The sequence below is a fragment of the Heloderma suspectum genome, chromosome 9 (assembly GCF_057233095.1).
Source record: "Heloderma suspectum isolate Gila_16-S chromosome 9, 16-S_ref, whole genome shotgun sequence".
Classification (NCBI taxonomy): domain Eukaryota; kingdom Metazoa; phylum Chordata; class Lepidosauria; order Squamata; family Helodermatidae; genus Heloderma; species Heloderma suspectum.
Window position 1 is genome coordinate 26,923,257 of NC_139466.1, and position 23,949 is coordinate 26,947,205.

General features: G+C 47.6%; 1 protein-coding gene across 1 annotated transcript in view; it reads left to right on the forward strand.

Moving 5' to 3' along the window:
* The first annotated feature begins 1,583 nt into the window (after positions 1-1,583).
* F8 (coagulation factor VIII) overlaps positions 1,584-23,949 on the forward strand; it is a 79,714-nt gene continuing 57,348 nt past the window's right edge. Inside the window, exons 1-8 of the mRNA XM_084813327.1 lie at positions 1,584-1,714; positions 10,675-10,775; positions 12,773-12,895; positions 13,958-14,170; positions 15,259-15,330; positions 16,538-16,630; positions 19,862-20,083; positions 22,665-22,923. Coding sequence (XP_084669453.1) covers positions 1,584-1,714; positions 10,675-10,775; positions 12,773-12,895; positions 13,958-14,170; positions 15,259-15,330; positions 16,538-16,630; positions 19,862-20,083; positions 22,665-22,923 — 1,214 coding nt within the window. The remainder of the gene's footprint in view (positions 1,715-10,674; positions 10,776-12,772; positions 12,896-13,957; positions 14,171-15,258; positions 15,331-16,537; positions 16,631-19,861; positions 20,084-22,664; positions 22,924-23,949) is intronic.

The following is a 23,949-nucleotide window of genomic DNA, read 5'->3' on the forward strand; positions in this document are numbered from 1 at the left end:
GGGGCTACCTGGGAGTTCAGTCGGAGCAGCTAGGAGACTGCCCTGTCGGCACCCCAACATCTACCGCCTGAGACAATCACTTCACTCTGCCTAATGGTAGGGCCAGCCCTGAGACTGACACAGTCAAAAAACACCCCCGCCACCCAAATGTATCCCTTTGCTCATCTCACATTCAGGTTATGTGGACACAGAGCATAGTGACTTTGGGAAACATTCTCATCCATTTCTTACGTTCTTACTTTTAAAGGCAGGATTAGACCAAATTGTGGAGGACATCTATCTATCAATGGCTGTTAGCCACGAGATCTAAAAATGAACTCCCACATACTGGGCTTCATTACACGGAGCTTTTATCCTGCGATTGAGATAGCTCCTTCACGGAAGTTTTTGGGCTCTTTACATGACGCCATGACCCTCCAGAGCGTCTCCTGCACTAAATGCCCTTTGTTCCGTTTTTAAATAGATCGCAGATAATGAGCTATCAAATTACCCCGTTGTGTTCCGCTTCAATTCCCTCTGTCAAAAGAGTTAAAGTGGCAAGAAGAGGAGTGAGATCAATGAAAGATAATGGAAGACTCAGATACGGGGCGGGGGAGCGCATGTAAAGGGAGTCAGTGGTGATACTGCATTTAAAATGGAAGCAGAAAGCCCCTTTTTAAATGCAGGATTTTAGGCTGGTGTAGAGATGCCCACTGAGGAGGCAAATATACCTCTGGATAGCAGATGCTGGGGAAAACAAGAAAGATGGCCACTGCCACCGCTGTCATGCCCTTCTCATGCACTTCCAGGGGCACCTGGCTGGCCACAGCTGGAAACGGAATGATGATTGAGAGCCAGCGTGGTGTAGTGCTTTAGGGTGTTGGACTGGGGCTCAGAAGACCCGGGTTCAAGTCCCCACTTGGCCATGAAGCTCCCTGGGTGATTTTGGGCTAGTCACTGACTCTCACTCTAACCTACCTCACAGGGTTGTTGCGAGGATAAAATGGAGGAGGAGGAAGATACTACCTTGGGCTCCTTGGAGGAAAGCCAGGGTATCAATGGAACAAATAAATATTGATGGAACAAATGAGTCTTGTCCTGGTGCAGCAAGCCTGTTCTTCTGTTCTTCACCAAGCCTTTCCCAAGCCGGCACCCTCCAGATGTGTTGTGCTACAACTCCCATCATCCCCGGCCTGTTGTCGTATGACACATCTGGAGGGTGCCCAGTTGGAGAAAAGCTGTCTCAACCTCATCCTGGAGCTGGTGTCCTGCAGAGAAGAAGAGGTTAAACTCTGCCCGGCCTCTTTTCCTTTGGCTTTTCCCCTCTCCCATCCTGTTGCTCCCCACCCAGCTGCTCGCTCACACATCCCAGCACACTCATAGTGTACGACCATGATTCCCCGCCCGGTGACATGTCAAAAGCGCACCGGTGCCTTGCCCAGACCTGCAGTGTCTTGGTCCATCTCCTGCTCTCCACTTCCCTTGTTTTGAGGATGAAGGGGTGGTGAACACGGCTGGCAACCTTCACCTCCTCCTCCTCCTGGGTTCCTCTTTGAATGGGAGCCGCCTCTGCCCTCTCAGGACCCTTCGGTGCACCGGGGACCATGCAGAGGGTGCCTTTGTCCATCTTCATCATTCTGTGGTGCCTCATGGAGGAGAGCGTCAGCATCACCAGAAGATATTACATCGGAGCAGTGGAGACAGACTGGAACTACATGCCTGTCAGCCAGAAGCGGTAAAGATCGCCTTTTCTTGCCCAACAATGCTCCCCTGGTTCACTTTGATATGCTGTGAGTGTGTGTGTGTCTGTGTTGGTGGTGGTATGTGTGTATATAACCAAGGTCACCAACCATTTCATTAATTTACCAGTGTAGGTTTACTGGCCTAACCAGTAAAACCACATTCTGCCAGTACTGGGCTCAACAGACCTTCGGCTCTTGGGCGGTATAGAAATGTAATTAATAAATAAATATGGCACAACCAGTACATGTTTTGGGTGGAGGACTGCATCCCTCTTCCTATGATATGTCAGGATCTGACCATAACCCACACTTTTTGTCCCGGCTTTGCCCCCTAACCCAGCAGTGCGCAATCTTTTTGGCCCTGAAGACTGTATGTGATGGCTCAGAGCTGACGGAGCATGCACGTGCACAGACACACAAACGAGCCTAAATCCAGCATATCATTCACAGAAGAAATTGCTGCACTAGCGGAGCTCCACTGCCTTTTCCCATTGAGCAAGCAGGCCTGGAAATGCTAGCAGACTGCTTTGTAAGCCTAAGGTCTGTAAGCAGTTACGCAAGCAGAACTTTGGTTGGATTCTCCCCTGGCGCATCGTTCAGAACTCTCCCCTTGTAAATTAGATCGTTCTTCCTTTGCTACTAGCAGCAGCAGGAAAAGAGCCATCAGTATCAGGATCTCTGGAGGGTATAGGTGGCTGGGAAATCAGCTATGGAGGGAGGGAATTTGGCAGCAGGGGGATCAGGGCACCCTTGGGGGAATGCAATAAAGGCCTTGGGGGCTACATATAGCCCACGGGCCACAGGTTGCACACCCCTGCCTTACCCAATAGGTAGTCGTTCCTGGCCAGCTCCTGTTACTTCCCCCTGGTTTGCCCTGGCTAATCTGGAATTGGAGAGCAGGGGTGGGATTCATGGAAAGCAATTTTAATTAAAGGTAGGCAGCCCTAGTGGTGTCACCCTAGACAGGTCACAGTCCTGATGCCTTTTCATGGGCCAGAGACTTTCAGTTGGTGAAGGATGACTTTGCCAAGCGGGAAGGAAAAGGAGTACCAGAACCTGGGGCAGGAAGACCACCAGAGGAAGACTCTCCTCAGGTTCAGGTTGGTGTTCTTTAGCATTGTTACTGTGGAAGGGGCCACAGCTTAGTGGCAGAGAAGATGTTTTGTCTGCAGACGGTCCCAGGTTCAATTCCTGGCATCTCCAGTTAAGAGATCCCGACAGGTTATGGGAGAGACCTCTGCTGGAAAGCCAGTGTCAGTCAGAGTAGACCAGGAGTAGGCAACTTCTGCAAGCCCGGGAGTCCGATTTCCCCTCCCTGCCACTGCCGTAATTGCTGCTGCTGCACTGCCAATTTTGCTTCTAAAATTCAGTGGTGCAACAGTGGCAAAAAAGTGATTTCTCTTTAAAACAAGGTGTGCATGAAACTTGCACCTTGTTTGGAAGCCAAAATCGCATTCCTGGGAGGTTTCCAGGAACACGATTTTGCTTTCCAAGAAGGTGTGCACTGCCGGTGCACCTTGTTTTAAAGGGAAATTGCTACCTTTCTTAGCCCACATGGCTAATTCAGTGGCAGCAGAGGACGGGGCTCACAAAAACAACCAGGGTGTGGGGGACATGCAGTTCGTAGGCTGTATGCTGCACACCCCAGGAATGGCTTGATGGACCAGTCATCTGATCTGGTATAAGGCAGCCTTTTGTGTTCTCATCCTATGACATTGTGATAAAGAAGGGAGAAAAAAGGGGAGGGCTAGAAGTCCCTCTGAAATGATTTTCATATTTGTCTCACCCTTTGATCTGTGAGGCAGATTAGGTTGATTTCCTCAGGTTCATCCAATAAGCCTTGTGGCTGAGCAGGGATTTGAACCTGGGTCTCCCCCAACCTCCAACTCAGTTTAAGTCCTACGTGCTTGTGGTTACATCACACTGGCTTTCTTACTGGACTCCCTTCCAGATCCTGGATTCACCTGGAGGGCATTTGCTACATCATCCTTCTCCAGCTTGTGCCCTGCAGGTGTTTTCAACTTCAAGTCTCGTCGGCCCCAGCCTGCATGGCGAATGGTCAGGCATGCTGGGAGTTGTAGTGTAAAACATCTGGAGGCTGCCACCAGGTCAGGGAAAGCTGTGTTACATTTAGCAGGAAACCCCTAGACTTTTGACAGACTAGACCAGGGTTGGGCAACTTGTGGCCCTCCAAATGGGCTAGACAGATACAGACACACCTCGACTGGACAGATGCAGGAACTTTGGGATGAAGTGAAAGCTGGAATAAAATGAAATATGGTTTCTTTTATTACATTTATATCCCACCTTTCCTCCAAGGAGCCCTTGATGCTATACATGATCCTCCTCCTCTCCATTTCATCTTCACAACAACCCTGTGAGGTAGGTTAGGCTGAGAGTCAAGTGACTGGTGCAAAGTCCCCCAGCTAGCTTCATGGCCGAGTGGGGACTAGAACCTGGGTCTCCCAGATCCCAGTCATACATTTTAACCTCTACACCACACTGGCTCATCCGTTAGTGCATGTGCAGATATAGTCTGTTTTACTATATCTTTATAATAATGTTTAGAAAGTATATTGTGCTTTACAGTGTTCATTATTTGACTAATCTAGGGTTGCCAACAGGTCAGGAAAGGTTTCCCTTACTACATTTCTCTCTGTAGGCTGCTCTTAAAAGCACAGGAGCAGTTAAAAATATTGGCAACTCTACCGCAATCTTTGAAAGAATCATGGAAGATAGTTCAAGGAGTGCCTGTGAGGACTGTGTATATCTGTCTGCAGGAAGGGCAAGCTCTCAGAAGAAAGACAGCAGGTGGAGTGTGGATCAGCAGGTCCAATTCCACAATGCAGTAGGGTTTGCAGTTCTCAAAACCACTCCAACCAAAACAAAGACCACATACATACACTTTACATAGAGTGCAGTCCTATCGATTGTCCCCTCAATAATCAGAAGTCCCTGAACTCGGAGGCTTCTGATCATCCAATGCAGGGAGGGAGGAGTGGTAGAGGCAATTTTCACCTCCCCATCCTCCCGCCCTGCATTTTCGCTAGCAACGGTGCTTCAGAAGGGGAGGGAAGGAGGCAAAAAGAAGCTCAGGATAAATCGTATCCTGGCCTCTCCAGTCTCCTTCTCTCCCCGCCCACCGAAACACTCTTGTTCCTACCTCTCTGAGGTGACTTTCTGACCTCGGAGGGCAACTGGCATGGTTCTTGCCGCACTGGCTGCAAGGGGACAGGGGAGGGGATTGGATCTCTGACTCCCTCTTCCGAAGTTGGAGTGGGAGGAATCCAAACCCTCCTATGGCCTTTCAGGCAATGTCTAGGGGCCATAGGACTGCTCTCTTAACATATAAAAATAGATGTGAATACAAAAGAGATGTGTGTGTGTGTGTGTGTGTGTGTGTATGTGTATGTTCACACACAGAGAGAATTTTATCAATACACTGGCGAGAATGCACAATAGTAGGGATGTCAGGTAGGGATGTCAGAGAAATTCACAATGGAACCAAATGAGTTTGTGTTTCCATGAATCCAACCTGCAGATTCTGCTGTGGACCAGCTTTTCCCCTGTTGGGCGGCTTCTGCCAACTTGCTGATCAATTTTTTAACTTTCCTGAATTTTGCATCATAGAATTTTGCACAAATTCCATCATAGAAAAATACGCAAAATAAAAAAACAAGAATGTGCATTTCCCTCATAGGCTAAAGTGTTAAAATGTGCATTTGGGGGAATTTGCACATATTTGCCCAGGAGAATCTGTGCAATTGTGCATTTGCACAAATTCAGACACACACAAAATCCAATTCCATCGATGGGCAGGCGACAATGAAATGAAAGGCACCTGACAATTCACGAAACAGAGCCGGAACAGATTTTACACAATCTATACATTCCTGCACAATCAAGAACTATTTCAGTCTCTAAATACAACTATGGAGTACCAGTAAAATTCCGTTTTGACTAAGTTGGGTCTTTATCAAGTCACTATATGAAAAAGTTCAATGTCTTCGGGGCGGAAATATTTTGTTTTTGTTTGGCTCTGATTAGGGTTGTCAGGCTGAGCTGTTCTTTTGGTGATAACCAAACATTCCTCCAGGCATCCACACCCAACAGAATATCAAATGCTTCTTTATCCCAAACAGATTGTCTCAAAATCCACTCCTCTTTCCATAGCCCAAGGAAAGACTGTTTACCGTGTTCATTATTTGAGTAATCTAGGGTTGCCACCATGCCAGAAAGGTTTCTGCTACTAAATTTCTCTTTGTACGTTGCTGTTAAAAGCACAGGAGCAGTTAAAAATATTGGCAACTCTACAGTAATCTTTAAACGAATCATGTAAGATAGTTCAAGGAGTGCCCGTGAGGACTCTGTGTATTTGTCTGCAGGGCTGGCTAGCGCTCTCTCTCTCTTTCTCTCATAGGTAGGATGTGGATCAGAACTAAATGGGACTCCATAATATGGAGCTTTGGGCCCTATAAGTAGGGTATAGTGTGTATTCCCTTATCACAATGTGGAGAGAATCCAGCATCTTGAGAGGCTTGGCTTGCTTGCTTGCTTGCTTGATTTATGGCACAATCCTATGGCTGCTAGACAGTGGCTAGACTTTTCCGTTGTGTGGGAACTGAGCTTGGAGCCAGAGTTCTGAGGTCGGTTCCCAGAAAACTACTTCCCTGACCCCCCTACCGCCTTGTAGGTGGCACGGTTCATCCCCGGCTCCGTGATCGTAAGAGCAGTGTGGAGCAGGGGAAAAGGGGGCATTCCTGGGTGCAGGGAGGGGATGGCGGAAGCACCAGTACAGTGCTTTCTATGTACCATACGGCCTCCCCATCCTGCTCCAAGCTGCCCCCAGAAATTGGCCATTCTAGCCAGCTAGAAATCGGCCATGTAGCCGCAAATGCAGGGAGGCCAGAGTGCGGAGGAGAATATCCCCTCTGCGCTCTGCCCGCCCTGCATTGGATAGTCAGTTGTCTCTGAGTTCAAAGGCGGCTGACTATCCCCATAGGATTGCTCCTTATTTATTTCAATGCGCAAGTATCACATTTCTAGTTTTCAAGAGTGTGGAGATAGGGGTTTCCAGCACACCAGCTTTTTGCCTCCAATCACAATTAGCAGTAGAATGTGATTCAAGCTTATACACATTTGATTAATTTGCGTAATTTATAGGGCTGTCTCCTGATTAAAAAAATATCTTTTTCATGTATGTAACTTATATCCCATAACTTCAATATCCTGCTGTTTTCCAGAGTGGCTAGCAAAGCAGTAAGAAACAATAAAAGTACAAACATGAATGAGTAAAAATGATTTTAAAAGTAAATGAACACAACAAGCCAAAACAGGAAATCTTAGCCTATTAATCATATCCAATCTGCATCAATCAAATAATTACATTTGATTACATCAGCATAGGAATAAAACCACAGTTTTGAAGAGAAAACACATATTTTGTTTTTAGATTGTGCACAAAAACAGCCCAGCTGGCACCATCTTAGAAGAGACATTGCTGCCTCTTCTAAGGTGGCACTTTCATGATAATGAAGGGGAATGCCTCTTCTAAGATGGCATCTGCAGGAGTATGAAGAGGGGGGAGTGCTTCTTCTAAGATGTATGTGCATGAGTATGGAGTGGGGAACACCTCTTCTAAAATGGCACCTTCAAGAGAATGGATCGGGGAATGCCTCTTCTATGATGGCACCTACATGAGAATAGAGGGTGGGGGGAATCCCTCTATGTACACCAGTTGCTGGGAAACATGGGCAGGAGGGTGCTATTGCACTCATGTCCTGCTTGTGGATTAGCCATTGACAGCTGGTTGGCCACTGTGTGAACAGAATGCTGGACCCTTGATGTGATCCAGCATGGCTCTTCTTATGTTCTTATGTTCTCTTCTAAGATGACATCTGCATGAGATTGCAAGGGGAAATCCCTCTTCTAAGATGGCACTGTCATCTGCAGTTTTTACAAGTACTTATTGTAACACACACACACACACACACTGCAGCAATCATGATCAGTGTGGGCTTAAATTTTAAGCACAATGACTGATGCAGCCTTCCACATCATAGTTACCTAGTTCCTGCATTGGTGGGTGGGCTCGACTAGATGACCTTTTGAGATACCTTCCAACTCTATGGTTCTACGCAACACAGCTGCTCCTTTCCATTGGGGTGTGAGGAATGAGCCACTTTGCACTCCAGCTTGGAGGTCACAAATCCTGCTTCCTAGCCAGGGAGGGTCAAGCTGTGGTTGGAAACTTGAATACAATGGCACGGCCTGTTTTCTTTGGCTTCCCGATATCAATTTTTACAGACTAAAGACGCCTAATGACCCCGAACAAATGTTCCAGGAGCTGTAATGTTCTTTCTCTGTCTTGGCTTGGGGAGGCGGGAGGGACTCTCCCTCTGACCCTTGGATGCAGAGAAACTCTAGCCAAAACCCTAGGGGACCTTTCTCCCTCGATCCAAACTTCCGTTTGTGCCTTGTGAGGCTGCTTGGGAGTGAAGTCGGCCTAGCTGAAGTGAGATCACACTGGAACGTTCCCAGCATGGTTGATTTCCCTGTGTTTTGCTGAACTTTAAAGGCCTGGATTCGCCCCTGAGGCTAGAGCTAGTCCCATGGCACTAGTGCGGTTCTGTAGCTGCGTGAAATTAGACTCAATACCCACACCTCCATTTGTTTGTTTTTCCCTGTTGCTCCCAACTCCCGGATTTCCTTGGCCGGGCTGAGTCATCACCCTAAAGAAACATGATCGGAGAGCTTCAGGCCTGCCAAGTCCGTTCCCGGCAGGCCAACACCGTTTGTGCTTTGATAGATGCACAGTGGCTCTCCAAAGATCGTAGATGCTACCACCGATAAGGCTGTCACGACAGGGTTTGGTTGTCTGTTTCCCTTAGATGGGCGCTCCACTGTAGATAAACAGGCTGAGATCTGCTGGGAAGCGTCAACTGATGATATTATCTCATCCCAACGTGAAAGACATGTAAAAACAAAAAACAAAAAGGAACTGGGCAAAGGGACCCCAGGCTGTGGGTTCAAGCACACGTAATAGCAATGGGGCTCATCAGGGCAGCCTGTCCATACAGGTGAACTAGGCAGCCACCTAGGGTGCCACGTTAAGTGGGGCACCAAGTTCAAGGGAAAAACCACACAGTTTTAAAAAAATCACATCAAATAACGAAGATGTCATTATTTCATATTAGGTTTATGACATACTGAATATCATGGGCATCCACAAGAATTTAGGCATTTAAACAAACTTGCTTCACTGTATATCTTGGCTGAAAAGGATGTAATGTTTGCTTTGTTTTATCTGATCTCAGAAACATTGGTTGGACAGATGGAATAATTATGATCGTTTAAATAAAAATGCTTAGAAAACATTGAATGGAAAATTGGGGCAAAATGTTTCCCAGTTTATCAAGCCCCCCATCCTAGATCTCCCTTGGGGGACTGCATCGTTCGCCTGGGGCGTCAATTGCTGGCAGGTATTCTAGGGCCGCCCTGAGGATCATCCTATGTAGCAGCCTTTCCCAGCCCCACACCCTCCAGATGTGTCAGACTATATTGGGCCGATCTACATTGTGCCCACCATCGCAATGAATTCGGTGTCCCATCGGGTTAAACGCTCTCGCATTAAAACGTGATTATTCACACTCACCCATTTTCCCCATTGCAGTGCTTCATCGAATGCGCAAGCTCGGTTCACACTCGAGCGCTGTGCTGTTTTCCTCCTGTTTTCCTTCACACGCTTGTCTGATCTCGGATGCTAAGCGGGGTCGGCCCTGGTCAGTAGTTGGATGGGCGACCGCCTGGGAATCAGGCTTCCTGCACTGAGCAGGGGGCTGTTGTATCCCTTCAAATGAGACTAAGTTTTACCCCCTCCTATCCCCTGCTCCAGATGTTGTTGTTTTTAAATTAAGGTGTTATCCTCGCAGAATCGGGGCTTCTCCGCGATGTTTTTTTTTTCTAATTGAGTTATGATCTCCGAAGCTTTGAAGTTGTGAAGCTCCCCATCCTTTCCCTCATCATGGCTACCACTTGCTTGCTGGACAGGCAAGAGAACCGGTGAGCAAGTAGGCCATGGCATCTGCCACTGCTGCTCCTTCTCCCCATCACCATTTGGGCCAGAGCAAGAGGCAGGCAAACAAGCAGGTCGCAAGGTGAAGAGGAGGAGCCAGTCCCAGCAGCAATTTTCACTGGGCCCTTGATGGAATGTGGGACCCTGGCAGGTGCCCGACCATGCCTCCCCTTGGTACCGGCCCTGACTAATAGCCAACAGGGGGTATGGGGGAGCTTAAAACGCATTGCCCCAAAAGAAGAAATGCATCAACAAGAGGAGAGGGTCTGCATAAAATGCAAATATGCTAATTTATATCCATAGATGCACATTTAGAAATAGTGCCTGTGGTTTATTCTGAAAAACAGGACATCTCACTGCAGTGGGAAGATTGTGACCAGCTGACCTGTCTGCCTGCTATTCAGTCAGCTGTCTAAGTGGTGCACACTGTGGATGGGCTGCTTCAAGGCTCCTGCTCTCCCTTTGTACAGTTCTTTATCTTCAAACCAGACTTGGGATTTGTATTCATGCAGGCTTTTAATATCCAGTTCTGTTGCAGTTTTATTTTTATTTTATTTTTTATTAATTTTAATTGTATTGTATTTTTATTATTTTAACTGCTGCTTTCCTTGATTGTTTTCAATTATGTGTTTGTTTGTTTTTAATATTGTGTGTTTATTTTCTAATGTGTTGTTGTTTCTCCATTTTTGTAAGTCACTCTGGGTACTACTGGTTGGTTGAAGAGTGTAGCAATAACAACTACACAGGATTCAAAGCAAATGCAGACAGCATAGAATCACAGAATCATAGAACAGTAGGGTTGGGAGGGGCCTACAAGACCATCGAGTCCAACCATAGATCTCAAACGTTTCATTGACCAATATTCTTTTCATTTCCCAGGGCGTCCTCCCCCACCACAACCACTCAATACAAGAAGGCCATATATATGGAATACACGGACTCTGCATTCACACAAACAAAACCCAAGCCTGCCTGGATGGGTAAGCTGGAAGATCTTTCTTTTGAGTTTAAGGCATGTACTTTTCACTAGCTTAGCTTAGGCTCATTTGCCCGTCGCAGCTTCTCCTGGTCAGAAATAGCCTGGCTATCGTTACCCATCCACTGGCAACATCTCAGAAAGATTACTGTAATGCTTTATACATGGGACTGCCTTTGGAGACTGTTCAGAAATTGCCATTAGTACAACCTACTGCCACACAAGCCCTAACTGGGACTTGATGTATGGAACACATCTTGCCAGTTGTGAAACATGTACACTGGCTCGAGCAGAAGTCAAAATGCTGGTTTTAACCTCCAAAGTCCTAAACATCTTGTGACCGGGGATCTGCACCTTGTGTCATATCATTATGATCCCATCATGGTAATGCTATATCCTTCTTGTGCATTTATATCTCGTAGGACATATTTGTCCTAATATCATAACAAATGATATTTGTTGCAGTATTTTGGATAATGTGGAATAAAAGCAGGAAATAATGCTAGAAAAGCAGTATATGGAATGTGTAATGCGCCCCAACAGTTATCAGTGGACTTCAATACTGCTATACAGCAGTAGTGTAGATCTAGCCCAGGTTACTTGGAGGACTGCCTGTTCTCAAATGAACTTGCCCAGTTTGATTGGCTTCTGAAGCCAAACGTCGGCCAATACATTTGGAAGGCACCAGGGCCAGATCTACATCTCGTGTCATTTTGATACGATCTCATCATCATGACACTATATCGTCTTGTGCATTTATACCTCGTAACACACACAATGAGATCTGATGCGGTATTTGGGGTAATATGGAATAAAAAGCAGGAAATAACGCTAGAAAAGCAGTATATGGAATGTGTAATGTGCCTCAACAGTTACCAATGCATTTCAATACTGATAAAAAGCACCAGTGTAGATCCAGCCCTGGTGGGGGAAGGCTAAATGAAAACTTCCCTGACAGATGGCTGACCAGCCTCTGCTTAGATACCTCCACAGTGAAGGAAAACTTGCTGTCAGCCAGGTCCCTTGGTCCTCTCCCTTCAATCACACACTCCAGGGTACCAGGCTTCAGGCTCACTACTTTATTAGTTAATGACCAGGTTCTTTACAAATGCAAATCCTCAGTGACTCTCAGGCTACAAAGGAAAACAGCTACTCCACACAATTACGAATATCAATAGAGGTGCCAAGTGGGAATCAGAGATGTTGCCCAAGAACTTGCCCACCAGAATAACTTGGGGGGGGGGGTGCCCCTGCCTTACAGTTGCGCCCTCCTACGTAGGCTATCATGCATAGCCAGCTGGGTGGAACGTCTGAGCTCCGCCTCTAATGTTTCCCGCTTCGCTCTGCGCAGGACTCTAGCATCCTTCAGGTCACACCCCACATTCTCCTCCTCCTCTGAGACCTGAGTTCTCATGGAGGAGGAAAGGGGGGCCTCTTCAGGCTGAGCCATCTGGGTGCCAAGGTCCTGAGCAGAACGCCTATCCATATCTGAGCTCACTAGGGAGGAAACCTTCCCCGGTTCTGGTTGTTCCCCTCCTGAGTCTGAGCTGCTAACTATCTCCACATGCTCAGAATCTTTCCTGACACCCACCATCTAGTCCCAAGACAGTCTGCTCCCCTGTCAAACAGCTCTCACCACTAGAAAGGTTCTCCTAATGTTAAGCCAAAATCTACTTCACTGTCATTTCTGCCCGTTGGTTCTAAACCTGCCCAGGGGCTGAAGGTGTCTCTGGGGATATGATCTGCTGCCTTGTAGGAGCATCTTTGATCTCCACTCACACTGTACCTACACATTTGTAAATAAAGTAAATATTACAGACATATCATAAGTCCTCAGGGCTCATTCATCCAAAGGAAAACAAACCCGGGTAGTGCTACTTGGCCAAATCGTGGGGTTGTGTTGCAGTGCACAACCATTAAATGTGATTCCCATGTCATCTTTGTTTCCAAAGCAGCACAACTCTTCTCCCCTCCCCTTCCATCCCTTCTTCTCTCCCTCAGGCCTTTTGGGCCCCACCATCCAAGCTGAAGTTCACGACAAGGTGGTTGTGACCTTTAAGAACTTGGCTTCCCATCCTTTCAGCATTCACGCCATAGGAGTGTCCTACTGGAAAGCTTCAGAAGGTGAGTTTGACACACAGACACTCCTCCTGCCCAGCCCACTCATGCTGCCCAAAACCATTGTTACATGCAGTGGTGTATCGGTAAATGTTGAAGTGCAGCTGCTCATCGTGACAGTCCCCATAGCCAGCCCCCCAAGGACAGTCCACAAAGGCAGGCAGCTGTGTTAATCCATAGCAACAAACCAGTTCTAGCACTTTTCATCTCCACCAAGAGCAGGTGTTTTATAAAGCTAATGGGTAGCATTCAAGACCAAGCCACCCCAAAATACTTGCATCACGACAGGGGACAATATATTGTTGCTGGGAAAATCTGCTCTGCTGTCCAGGTGCTCATTCTTGATGGGCACCTTCAAGATCCCTGTTGCTCTCCTTTCTTAGGGTTCTTTCTCTTTCCTTTTAAACCAGACTTGGGGCTTTTCTACATGAGGCATTTATCGTGCACTCATCATTCCCTACTCACAGTTGTTTACAGGTTCTTTAGATGATGCCATGACTCTCCAATTCCGTATCTGTGTCTAGAGAGCACTTTCAACAAGGGTTTTTTTTAGAGCAGGGAAAATGCGGCATTCAATTGTAAAAGCAAAAGAAAACTTTTTCTTCTTCTCTATATTTGCGCTCTTCCGTTATACCACAGTGCCACCTAGAGGTTATGGAGCAGAAAAGCAGGAAGGGCAACACTCCTCCTGTAGTGCACTGCTCTCAATTCTGTGACGAAAGTAAAAGTAGATACAGCAGATTAACAGCTGGTTCACAGCCCCATGTAGAAAATCTCTTGGACCAGGCAGCCCTTCAAATAGAGGACGCCTTCAAATAGAGGATGGTCTTCTGGCAGTTCTTCTTACAGAGGACTGTCATCCATAATGTAGGACACCTGACCACCCTAAGGCTTCCCAGAGGATGCATGCAAACTTTGAATTGGGCTATAAATGCACGTTTTAAGCAATGGTATTCAAAAGTTGAACAAATGGAGTGGGACACATGGAGGACACTTCACCCTAGAACAGGCCCTGATTGGGTCCCAGCAACCCTGATGACAATGGAGGGGCACCTTTTCTGGTTTCAGGGGCAGGCTATGACGACAAGACCAGCTGGCCAGAGAAAGAAGATGACGCAGTGAGACCTGGCCAGACCCACACTTATGTGTGGGAGATCTTACAAGATCAAGGACCAACTGGGTCCGACCCAAACTGTTTAACCTATACCTACTCCTCTGGCGTGGACAGCGTCAAGGACACCAACTCCGGGTTGATTGGCGCGCTGCTAGTCTGTAAGCCAGGTAAGCCACCGGGCAACGGAAAAGACCTTCCACTAGAAAAGAGCTTCCTCCCATGCCAGTATCTTACCTTCTCATGTGTACAGTCTTTGCAAACGTTCATTAGATCAGCTTTCCCCAGCCTGGGGGGTTCTGGGAGCTGTTGTCCCCAACTCATGTGGAGAGCACTAGGTTGATGAAGGCTGCTTTAGATGCATCGGTAAGATTAGACAATCGTTTTGTTCTGTGTTTAACTTCCATGTTTTATTGTATATTTTTAATTGTTGTAAGCGGCTTTGTGCATTTTCAATAATGATAATAATAATGGTAATAGTAATAATTTACATTATTTTTAGTGTGAAATTTCAACAAAACAAAACAAAAAGAGGAAAAGAAAAAATTGTGGCTTTATAAATTTGAATGAATCAATTTCAGTACATGCGTATGAAATGTATACACACACACACACACACACACGAGAAAATATGGCTTTCTAAGAATTATACATAAACTTCAACAAAAGCAGATCAATGCTCACCTCCTCTAATGCAATGGATTGAGGACCTACCGCTTTCAGCATTTGAATGGATGGTATATGGACACCACTTGCAAATGGATACTTATAATATAATTAATACTTAATTATATTATAATTATTACTTAATAATAATGTAATTTTGTTTGTTATTTAAAATTTGCTCCCTGATTAATTCATATACCTAACATTTATATAGCATTTTTTGTAAATGTTCCAAAGATTGTACATCCATTATTTTGGAAGTCTTACAACAGCCTTCCCCAGCCTGGTGTGCTCCAGATGTGTTGAACTGAAACTCCTGTCCTTGGCCATGCTGGGTATCTGGAAAGCACCAGGTTAGGGAAGGCTGTTGTACAACATCCCTGTTAAGTACGCCAGTATTATTATCCACATTATGCAGAATGTGGCAGGGGGGTGCTAAGGATAAAAATAGCAGCTTGCTTCAGGCCACCCGATGATTTTGTGGCCAGGGTGAGATTTGAACCCCGGACCTCCTGACTCATATGCATGTACAAGGTCTTGGGAGGCACCAGCGTAGTTTGGATGATTCTATAGATATATCCCTTTCCTGCAGGGACCCTGAGGAAAACAGGACCCTGGAGCATCTTGCAAGAATTTGTGCTGCTTTTCTCAGTGTTTGATGAGGGTAAGAGTGGTATGAGGAGGGAGGGGGGAAAGAGAGCCACGGTTTGTCCATCTATATGTTTTCACAGCCCTGCAAAATAGAACCATCCTAAGCGAATATCAGCTTCCTTTGGGATTTACCCATCATTTGTTCCCCATCAGCACGGCACTGGCTTAATCCTAGCTTGCTGCATGCCAAACACACTGAAGATTGCAGCACTCACAACCTGGATATCAGAAGCAGAGAGAACCAGTGGGAGCTGCCACAAAATGTTGTGGCGTGAAGTTCTTCTGCTCAGGATTCCAGGCACTCCATCCCATTCCACCTCTCTCCGTGGTTTTCCATCCCGCACCCCCAACAACTGTCAGTCAGTATTCTGCACCCTTTGAACATGGTCCATCCTTATTGGACTGTTTGTAAGTGGGCGATTTCTCTTTATTTTTCCTCCTAAACATTTGTTGTACTTTTGCAAACCTTGGGTTTCCTGAGCAAGCAGATAGCTTCCTCTTGCGCATGGATGATACTGTTTTGGTTACATAAGGAACAGCACTTGCAGAACTGAGGTCACTATTAGGATATGTATCAGGGGTGCAAAACCTCGGGCACAGGGTCCCAATCCAATCCTCCAGGGTTTCCCTGGTGGCCACGCCCCTTCCCATGACCCCACCCCTTTCCCCCCAAACACTGACGATTTGTTGGTTTCCCAGCTTTTGTGCAGTTTTTTTCCCCATTCTAAAAGGTTTGAAATGCCTCTCCTAAAGCTTAGCTACTGGCAGTGAGAGCTTCAAGTTAAAATATGCTACTATGTTTGGCATTTTTGGCCCTGCCTCTTTTGCTTTTGACCCCCCCCCCCCAGCTTCTCTGGAATGGACTCCAGCCCTTGGGCTGAAAGAGGTTCAACATCCCTGCTATAGGGGAATATCTTAAAGACTGTTCCTGTATAGATACCAAGAAAGAAAGCATGCAAAAAGTGCAACAAAGAGATGGTTTAAGAGTGAAAGAGTGTAATGAAACAGTGTCATTGCTACTCTGTCTGGTCATGAATTATTGTGGTGGGTTGGGCTAGATGACTTCCCAGACCCCTTCAGTGATTTAAACTGACCTTTTTTCCTGCCGATTTAAATTGCCTGGATGTAAAATGTTGATTTAAATTTTAAATTGATCCATACAGTCCTGTATGACACGCTCTTTCTCTCTCCTTCTCTCTTTTTAAAATGTCTTCTATCAGGCCAAAGCTGGTACTCCGAATCCAATGCTGTGCCTGTGGGCAACAGGGTTCAGCTACACACTATCAATGGCTTTGCATGGTCCTCCCTGCCTGGTAAGCACCACCTCTTTCCTTCCCCTCCAGAAAAAGAGAAAGGGGCGATGGAGTTGGTTGACAGATGGCGCTGGAGGGAAGTTTAAGCCGTGCTGGTTAAGCTAAATGGGTTGATTTGGTAATCTGGACATGGAAAAGTAGAGGGGTGTTTTGGACAAGGATAGCAAATTTCTATATCAGGGGTGTGGGATCTCAGGCCTGTGGGCCAAATCCAACCCACCTGGGGTTCCAATCCACCCCTCTATGGTTCCCTAAATGGCCACGCTCTCTTCCCTGGCTCCATCCACTTTCCTCCAACCTCCAATTGTTTGGTGGCTTCCCCTAGAGCTGTGCACTAATGGCCTCTCAAAATTCTCCACCTTATTTGCGGGCAGAGAAATTTGGGAGATGATTTCACCAAATTTCTTCAGGGGAAGGAGAAATCCTCCACAGTTTCTCCCCGGTAGGGCTCCCCATTGGCAGGGCTTGTGGCACAGCTTCTGTCTTTGTTTGGTAAGGATTTGGGGGGTTTTCCTGCTGCATCAGCATCAACTGTGTGTTGGCAGGCTGGCCCCCATTTTGCATGCCCCACAATGCAGGTGTGAGGTGGGGGACAGTGTTGTGTCAAGCTGCAGGGATGAGGGGGAGTTAGTGCTTTGCCAAAATCTGTCCTCCAATTTCCTGAAAGTTTTCTTCCCCGTGAAAGGGGCTTCCGTTGTTCTGCCTCATTCTCAGGACAGCCTATAATTTATGTTGAATTCCTTTGGGAGGTGTTTTTGAGCTTCCCAAATCACAGCCCGCCTCCCAGGCTGCCTGCACGTCCTGATCTGAAAAAGCCCCATGGGAGGAATTAGCTGGTGATGCCTTCCACTGGGCTTCCCTTGAAGTGTAGGGAGCTGAGGAGGCTACAGGCTGCCAAAGAGATGATTGTACAATGAAAGACAGGAGACTTGTGCTCACTCCTCGGCCCCCTCCTAAGTAAGGTAAGCCCAAGAAACCCAAACCCAGCCCTTGAGAGTTTCTCCTAAATTTCTTCACCACTGAATTTCTTTCTGAAAGCAATTTCTCTTCTATCAAATTGAATGAGAACAGTCAAAAACAATGTGGGAAAAATTTTTGGCACAGCACTAGTTTCCCGCCTCCTGCGCGTGCCCTCCGCTCCATTCTGAAACGTTGGAATGCCTTTCTTAAGGCATAGTTACTGGCAGTAAGAGCTTTATGCTAAAACGGGCTGGTATTTGTGGCATTTCGGCCCCACCCCTTTTGCCTTTGGCCCCGCCCACCACTGGAATGCAGCCCCCGAGAGCTGCTCTGAAATGGAATGCGGCCCTCAGGCTGAAAGAGTTCGACACCCCTGCTCTATATTCTCAGAAGTTACTCCGTTCTCCACGTGGCGGGCCATGGACTGATTTTGCAGGGCTGGTGTAAGACATTTTCTGCTTGAAGTGGAGCACTGAATGCCACCCCACGCCTCCCCACCTGGTGCCCAGCAAGGGCCAAGACCTTAAAAGGTCTCGCTGCACCATTCCATTTCCTGCTTTCATTCTGCTGTCTGAATCAGCCTGCTTCGCCCTGGTGCATGGCAGGGCCAGCCCTGGTATTTTCCTGATGTCAGAAATTGCTGGGGCTAGAATCAGGAACCCCCTATGCGTTGCTTCCCCATGGTCATCAGAGCTATGGAGGGGACCAATCCATGGGGAGTAAAGGGTTCCTAGGCTCTGGCATTACTCACTTTACCCAGGCTGACCATTGCCCCATCCCCCACCCCCAAGTTGGAAGGGCTAGAAAGGCCTTGGCAAACTGTGTTTGACCCCTGGCTCCTGGGTCTTGGCTCCATAGCTCCCTACGCTGGCAACCACAGAGCCAAATCTTTCTCGATTGGGCAGGCTTCACTATAAAGCCCATGCTTTCTAGCAATGAGAGCTACACAGTTATGAAGCACATGGGTTCGTGCATGGCATTATACAAAAATATGTACAGATTAGGCACGTGCAAGACGTCTGTTTAAAACAGAAATGTAACGTTAAAGGATGGGACATCCCTATTTCTTACAATGAGAAGACATTTTTCTTTACCTTTGGTTTGGAATTTGGTTGGGCTTCCAGGGGCCAAAGAAATAGGGCCAGCCCAACCATTAGTCAGAGTGAGACAATCGTGTTGGAGGACAGAGCTGTATATGCCACGCAATCTCACCTGGGCCCCCTAAACTAGGCTGCTGCCTCTGCTGTAGTGGAGGACACTATCCCATTGCCAGTGTTGAAGTAAGATTCAACTGTTGCCATCTTGTCCTTCAGCTCAGGCACAGTGGAGACCGGTAGCTCCGATGGAAGTGGGGCAGTGAATCTGCTCTGGGTTTCAGTCAGAACCAGTCAGAACTCTAAAGGAGCTATCCAAGGTGCTGAACCCTTGGATAGCTCCTTTCGAGTTCTGGCTGGTTCTGACTGAAACCCAGAGTAGATTCATCGCCCCACTGACATTGGAGCCACCAGCCTTCACTGTTCAGGCAGCAAAATGTCTTGACTGGGATCCAACCAAGAAAACATCTCCAGGGTTAGATCCAACCTGCAGGAGCACCAGTTGGTCGTACTTTTTTTTCTCTCTCATGAAAATTTTATTTCATTTCAAAATAAGGTTAATAAAAGAGAGTCAGCAAAATAATAATACATAATAATAAATCAAAATCACTAAAGAAACAAAGGAATTCACTAATTATAAATCTTATAACAGTTATGCTTACGGAACATCTACAATAAAATGACCTAAGTAGGAGCTCACTATCTAATGAAAGTAAAAAGTAAAAAATACATGTTCCATGTAAGTGTATGTTATTTTGCGTGTTTGTGCATATTAATCAGAAAAAAATACAGGCAACTGTACTTTGTTGGAACTTCATCAAAAGTTTGAAGTGCCTCAACAGAGGAAATGATTGGAAACCATGGTGCCATAATATGAATCTTCAAGTTGGGATTCCTTGGTCGCTGTACTTGCTGAGTAAGTTTATACATACTCATCGTCTCCCACATTTTATTGATCCACTGCCCTTTAGTTGGTTGCTTTGGGGACTTCCAGTTTCATGCTATATATAACTTTGCAGCTGTATACAATTGCTTAAGAAGGTCTTTATGCAGCAATCCAGGATAATCAGGTTCAAAAAGATGAAGCAGCATTGTTTTAGGAGTTACCTAAATTGGCCATACTTTGAGGATCACTGAGCGTCCTCCTCTCTTGGGATATCTTTTTTCTCCCTTGCAGATCTCAAGGTGTGCCAGAAGAGACCAGTCTACTGGTATGTCATTGGCCTAGGCACCAGGCCCGAAGTCCACTCCATTTTCTTCGAGGGCCACACTTTCCTCGTGAGAGACCACCGGCATGCCACGCTGGACATCTCCCCGGCCACTTTCCTCACTGCCGAGACAACGCCCAGCACAAATGGCACGTTTAGGATGTTCTGCCAGATCCCATCACACCAGCAAGGTAAGGGCTATGGGAAAGAGGAGGTACCAAGAAGGGATCCGAGATGGAGAACCATTGGGTGAATCCGTCCTTTTCCTTTATTCAAGCAAAAGGAAGTTTGAGTTGGTGTGAGATACTGTAGAGATTGGGCCCAGCACCTCTGCAGACATGCTCTAAAAAGACATACATGTAGGAGCTGCTTCTGAGTCAGACGGGGAGGGGGAAGTAGAAAGTCTTGTTGAGGCACCAAAGTTGCAAGAGCATGAGGCCGCTGAGAATAACAGTGGCAGAGAGGAGGAAGCCTGTCTGCCTGCTAATCATTTGGAAGACATTCAGGCTGGGCCTTCGGAACCCGTGGGAATACAGACTCCTAAGGAAGAGGAGGAAGAAGATGAAGAAGAGGTAGAAATCAGAGACCCAAGAGTTAGACGTCAGATAAAGGGGGAAAAGCAGCGCAGGGTCATGAGGCATTCCAAGAGACTTGCAAACGGAGAGTCAACCTGATGGAAAGACTCACCTTGAGGGCAGGACTTGGTAGGGCCCCAAGGTTGGGAAGGGGAGCCAGTAGTAGCCAGTGGCAATTTCATAGCAACTCTCTTTCGTGGTACCTTAACCCGGGTGACACTCACTCACTCACTCACTCACTCACTCACTCACTCACTCACTTATTTATTACATTTCTATACTCCACCCCCAAGGCCAAAGTCTACATGATTCTGTATGATGCAAAGTCTCTTTAAAAAGCCCTGTCTCTAATGGATGTACCAGGATACTGTCTGTAGCTGGAGGCAATGCCCTTTTGCTTGTAGTTTGCATAATAAAAGTAATTGGCTGGAAATACAACTCAGGTTGACTGCAAAGGAAGGCAGGGCTGGGTGACTGACAGATACGTAGTGAGGGTTTGGGAGTAAAGAGAAGTTCCACCACCTCTCCAGGGTGTCCTCCTGCCTCAGCCCCTCTTGGGGCTCCATGTGCTGTGAATTGCTTCATTTTAAACTGCTTAGAACAGGGGGTAGGCAACATGGTCCCCATGGGCAAGAATGTACCCCCCGACACCTTTCTTGGTGCCCACCGAAGTGCCCTATTCCTCCCATTTAAAAAATAACAATTTTTCTTACTGGTGGCCAGGATCACTTCAAAGCAAAGTGGTGGCCTCCTGCAGCTGCCATCTTCATTTTCCATGCATGTCTCTGGGCCACATGTGGGTCGCAGAGACATTCTTAGGAAATGAAGATGGCGGGCGGCTGCAGGCTGATCTTTCCTCTGCAGCCACCAAGAACAAGAAGGGAAAAAGATAAAGAGACTCCTGTAACTTCTCTCTGGTAAGCATGAGGCGGGTGTGTGTATGTGTGTGTGTGTGTCTAAAAAGCAGTGTGGGGCTAGGGAGAGCAGTGTGGGGTGGGCTAGGAAGAGCAGCAGTAAGCCAGCTGAGGTGGGGGATCAGCAACTTCTACTGCTCCTTCTTCTCACCACCACCATTGTCTGGGCCAGAGCAAGAGGCAGGTGAACAAGCAGGTTGCAAGGGTGAAGGAGACAAGCAAGTCCAGGGGGCTGTTGTCAGCAGCTCCCTGCTAGGATGTGGGTCCTCAGAAGGTGCCCATTCCTGCCTAGCCTTGACGCCAGGCCTGCCAAGGGGACTGGAGCTCCCATGACTGAATGCTCCTTTGTACACAAAATTGTCTGCCCATAGAAAATGTGTTAGGGAGAAGATCCATGGGTCAGCACTGGCTGACCTGCTCTGTACTGGGAGTATAGACCGTGGCAGGTATCCAGCGATGCTGACCTCCGGATGCTGTCCCTGCCAGCGCTCCAAGGAGCTCTTCCCTGACAGTCAGCGATGAGAGGGATGCTTACTCGGCAGGTAAGCTATTGTGAAATAGCTTTCTGTTGGTGCTGAAATCTGTGGGTTCAAAGGAGTTACTTTGTGTGTTGGGGCTTCAACAGGACTGCAGATGGAGGCTCCTATGACTGAACGTTCCTCCATACCAGAAGTTAACTCCACGTAGAAAACTGAATGTCTTTGACAAGGGTTGTGAGCTCACCTTCTCCCTAACACATTTTCTATGGGCAGATAATTTTGTGTACAAAGGAGCATTCAGTCATGAGAGCTCCAGTCCCCTTGGCAGGCCTGGCGACAAGGCTAGGCAGGAATGGGCACCTGCTTAGGGCCCACATCCCAGCAGGGGGCCGCTGACAAGAGCCCCCTGGACTTGCTCGTCTTCTTCACCCTTGCAACCTGCTTGTTCACCTGCCTCTTGCTCTGGCCCAGACAACGGTGATGGTGAGAAGGAGGAGCGGTAGACGTCGCTGCCTATTTATTGGATAGCTCCTTTAGAGTTCTGACTGGTTCTGACTGAAACCCGGAGCAGATTTGCCGGCCCACTGACATTGGAGCCACCAGCCTCCACTGGTGAGAAGGTAGACTCCCTGAGCGAGGGGACTCGTTGAGGATGTCTTGCTCAAAGACCCTCAAAAACCTGCAGCCAGTAGTGCCCCTTGGCAGTCTGAAGTGGTACAGTCCAAACACAGCTTGATCTGTACGGGGACTAGGCCTTAATCTCCCGCACAAGGACAATTAACTGTGCCTGCCTTTTGCTTCCAGCTGGCATGGAAGCTTCGGTGACAGTGGAAATCTGTCCAGAGCCACCCAAGAAAAAGATGAGGCTGGCAGAACCGGATGACGACTACGGAGATTACAGTGAGGATGATTTCGAAAGCACGGTGTTCAACATGGGCAATTTTGCACCCAGGGTCGCTGGCCGTTCCCGTGTCAAACGGCAGCCTGTGACCTGGAAGCATTACATTGCAGCAGAGGAAGTTGAATGGGACTATGCCCCCGTCAAACCCAATTACCTGGACAGGTAATGGCCCCGGCCAATTGTTGTGCTTCTGCCAGGCTTGGGGCCTAGCTTTGTGACTGGCTGCAGGAGGATCCGTGTCTGGCGCAAGCAGACAGTGGTCAGTCAGGTGGGCCACAGAGGTAGGGGAAGCCCTAACAGACTGGGAGGCCACTAGAAATTAGATACCAGGTTGTGCCAGGTGTGGGGATTTGTGTTGCAACTGAATGCAACAAGTTGCTCAGGAACAAATTACCTGCAATGTTTATCCTGCCATTTGCCCTCATGTGCAAGGTTTTTCTTTCACAAACTGCCTACTGTGGGGTCTCTGATCTGAATCAGGACCCTGGTATATGTATGTGTGGGGGGGAGGCTTTAATCTTTTGCCTCCTGCTGTGGTGCCAATCCAGATGGGGGGACTGCGCCTGCAATTTGCACTGGGGAAAAAAGCTCCCATTGGAGCAAATGCAAATTGCAGATATGCCCCTCCCCCGCCCCAATCCAGATCAGGACCACCACCTACTTGCCCCACCTAGGACCTGATCCAGATCCAGGACAGTGCCACCCCCCCCCCCCGGCTCCAGGTTTTGGGGATGTATTTTTGGGCATGATGCCTTGAGTGGGGCCATTTCCTCCTCCTCCTCCTCCTAACTCTCACCACAGCCCACTTGTTTGTCCTCTCCCTCTGGGCCCAATCCACTCCACTGCACAGAGGGAGCAGGCAAGACAAGCAGAGGTTGCTGCACCTTCTCTTTGGTTCTCTCATTGCTCACTTGCTTGGAGATGGTGGGTGAAGAGGCAGAAATAGCAAAGACCAGCAGCAGCAGCTCCAGGAGGGTCCTGTCCTGTCCTTGTTTTGCCATAAAGCTCCCAGGAGAGACTGGGTTGTAGTGGTGGCACTGCCTGGAAAGGCTGGATCATGTCTGGCACAGCAAGGCCACCCTAGGATAGAGGCAGGTCTCATCAGGCCATGCAGGTTCCTGACAGGTCTGTCAGGACCCTGGACAGATCACTGGCAGAAACTCACCCACAAAGGGCAGTTGTCTCAGC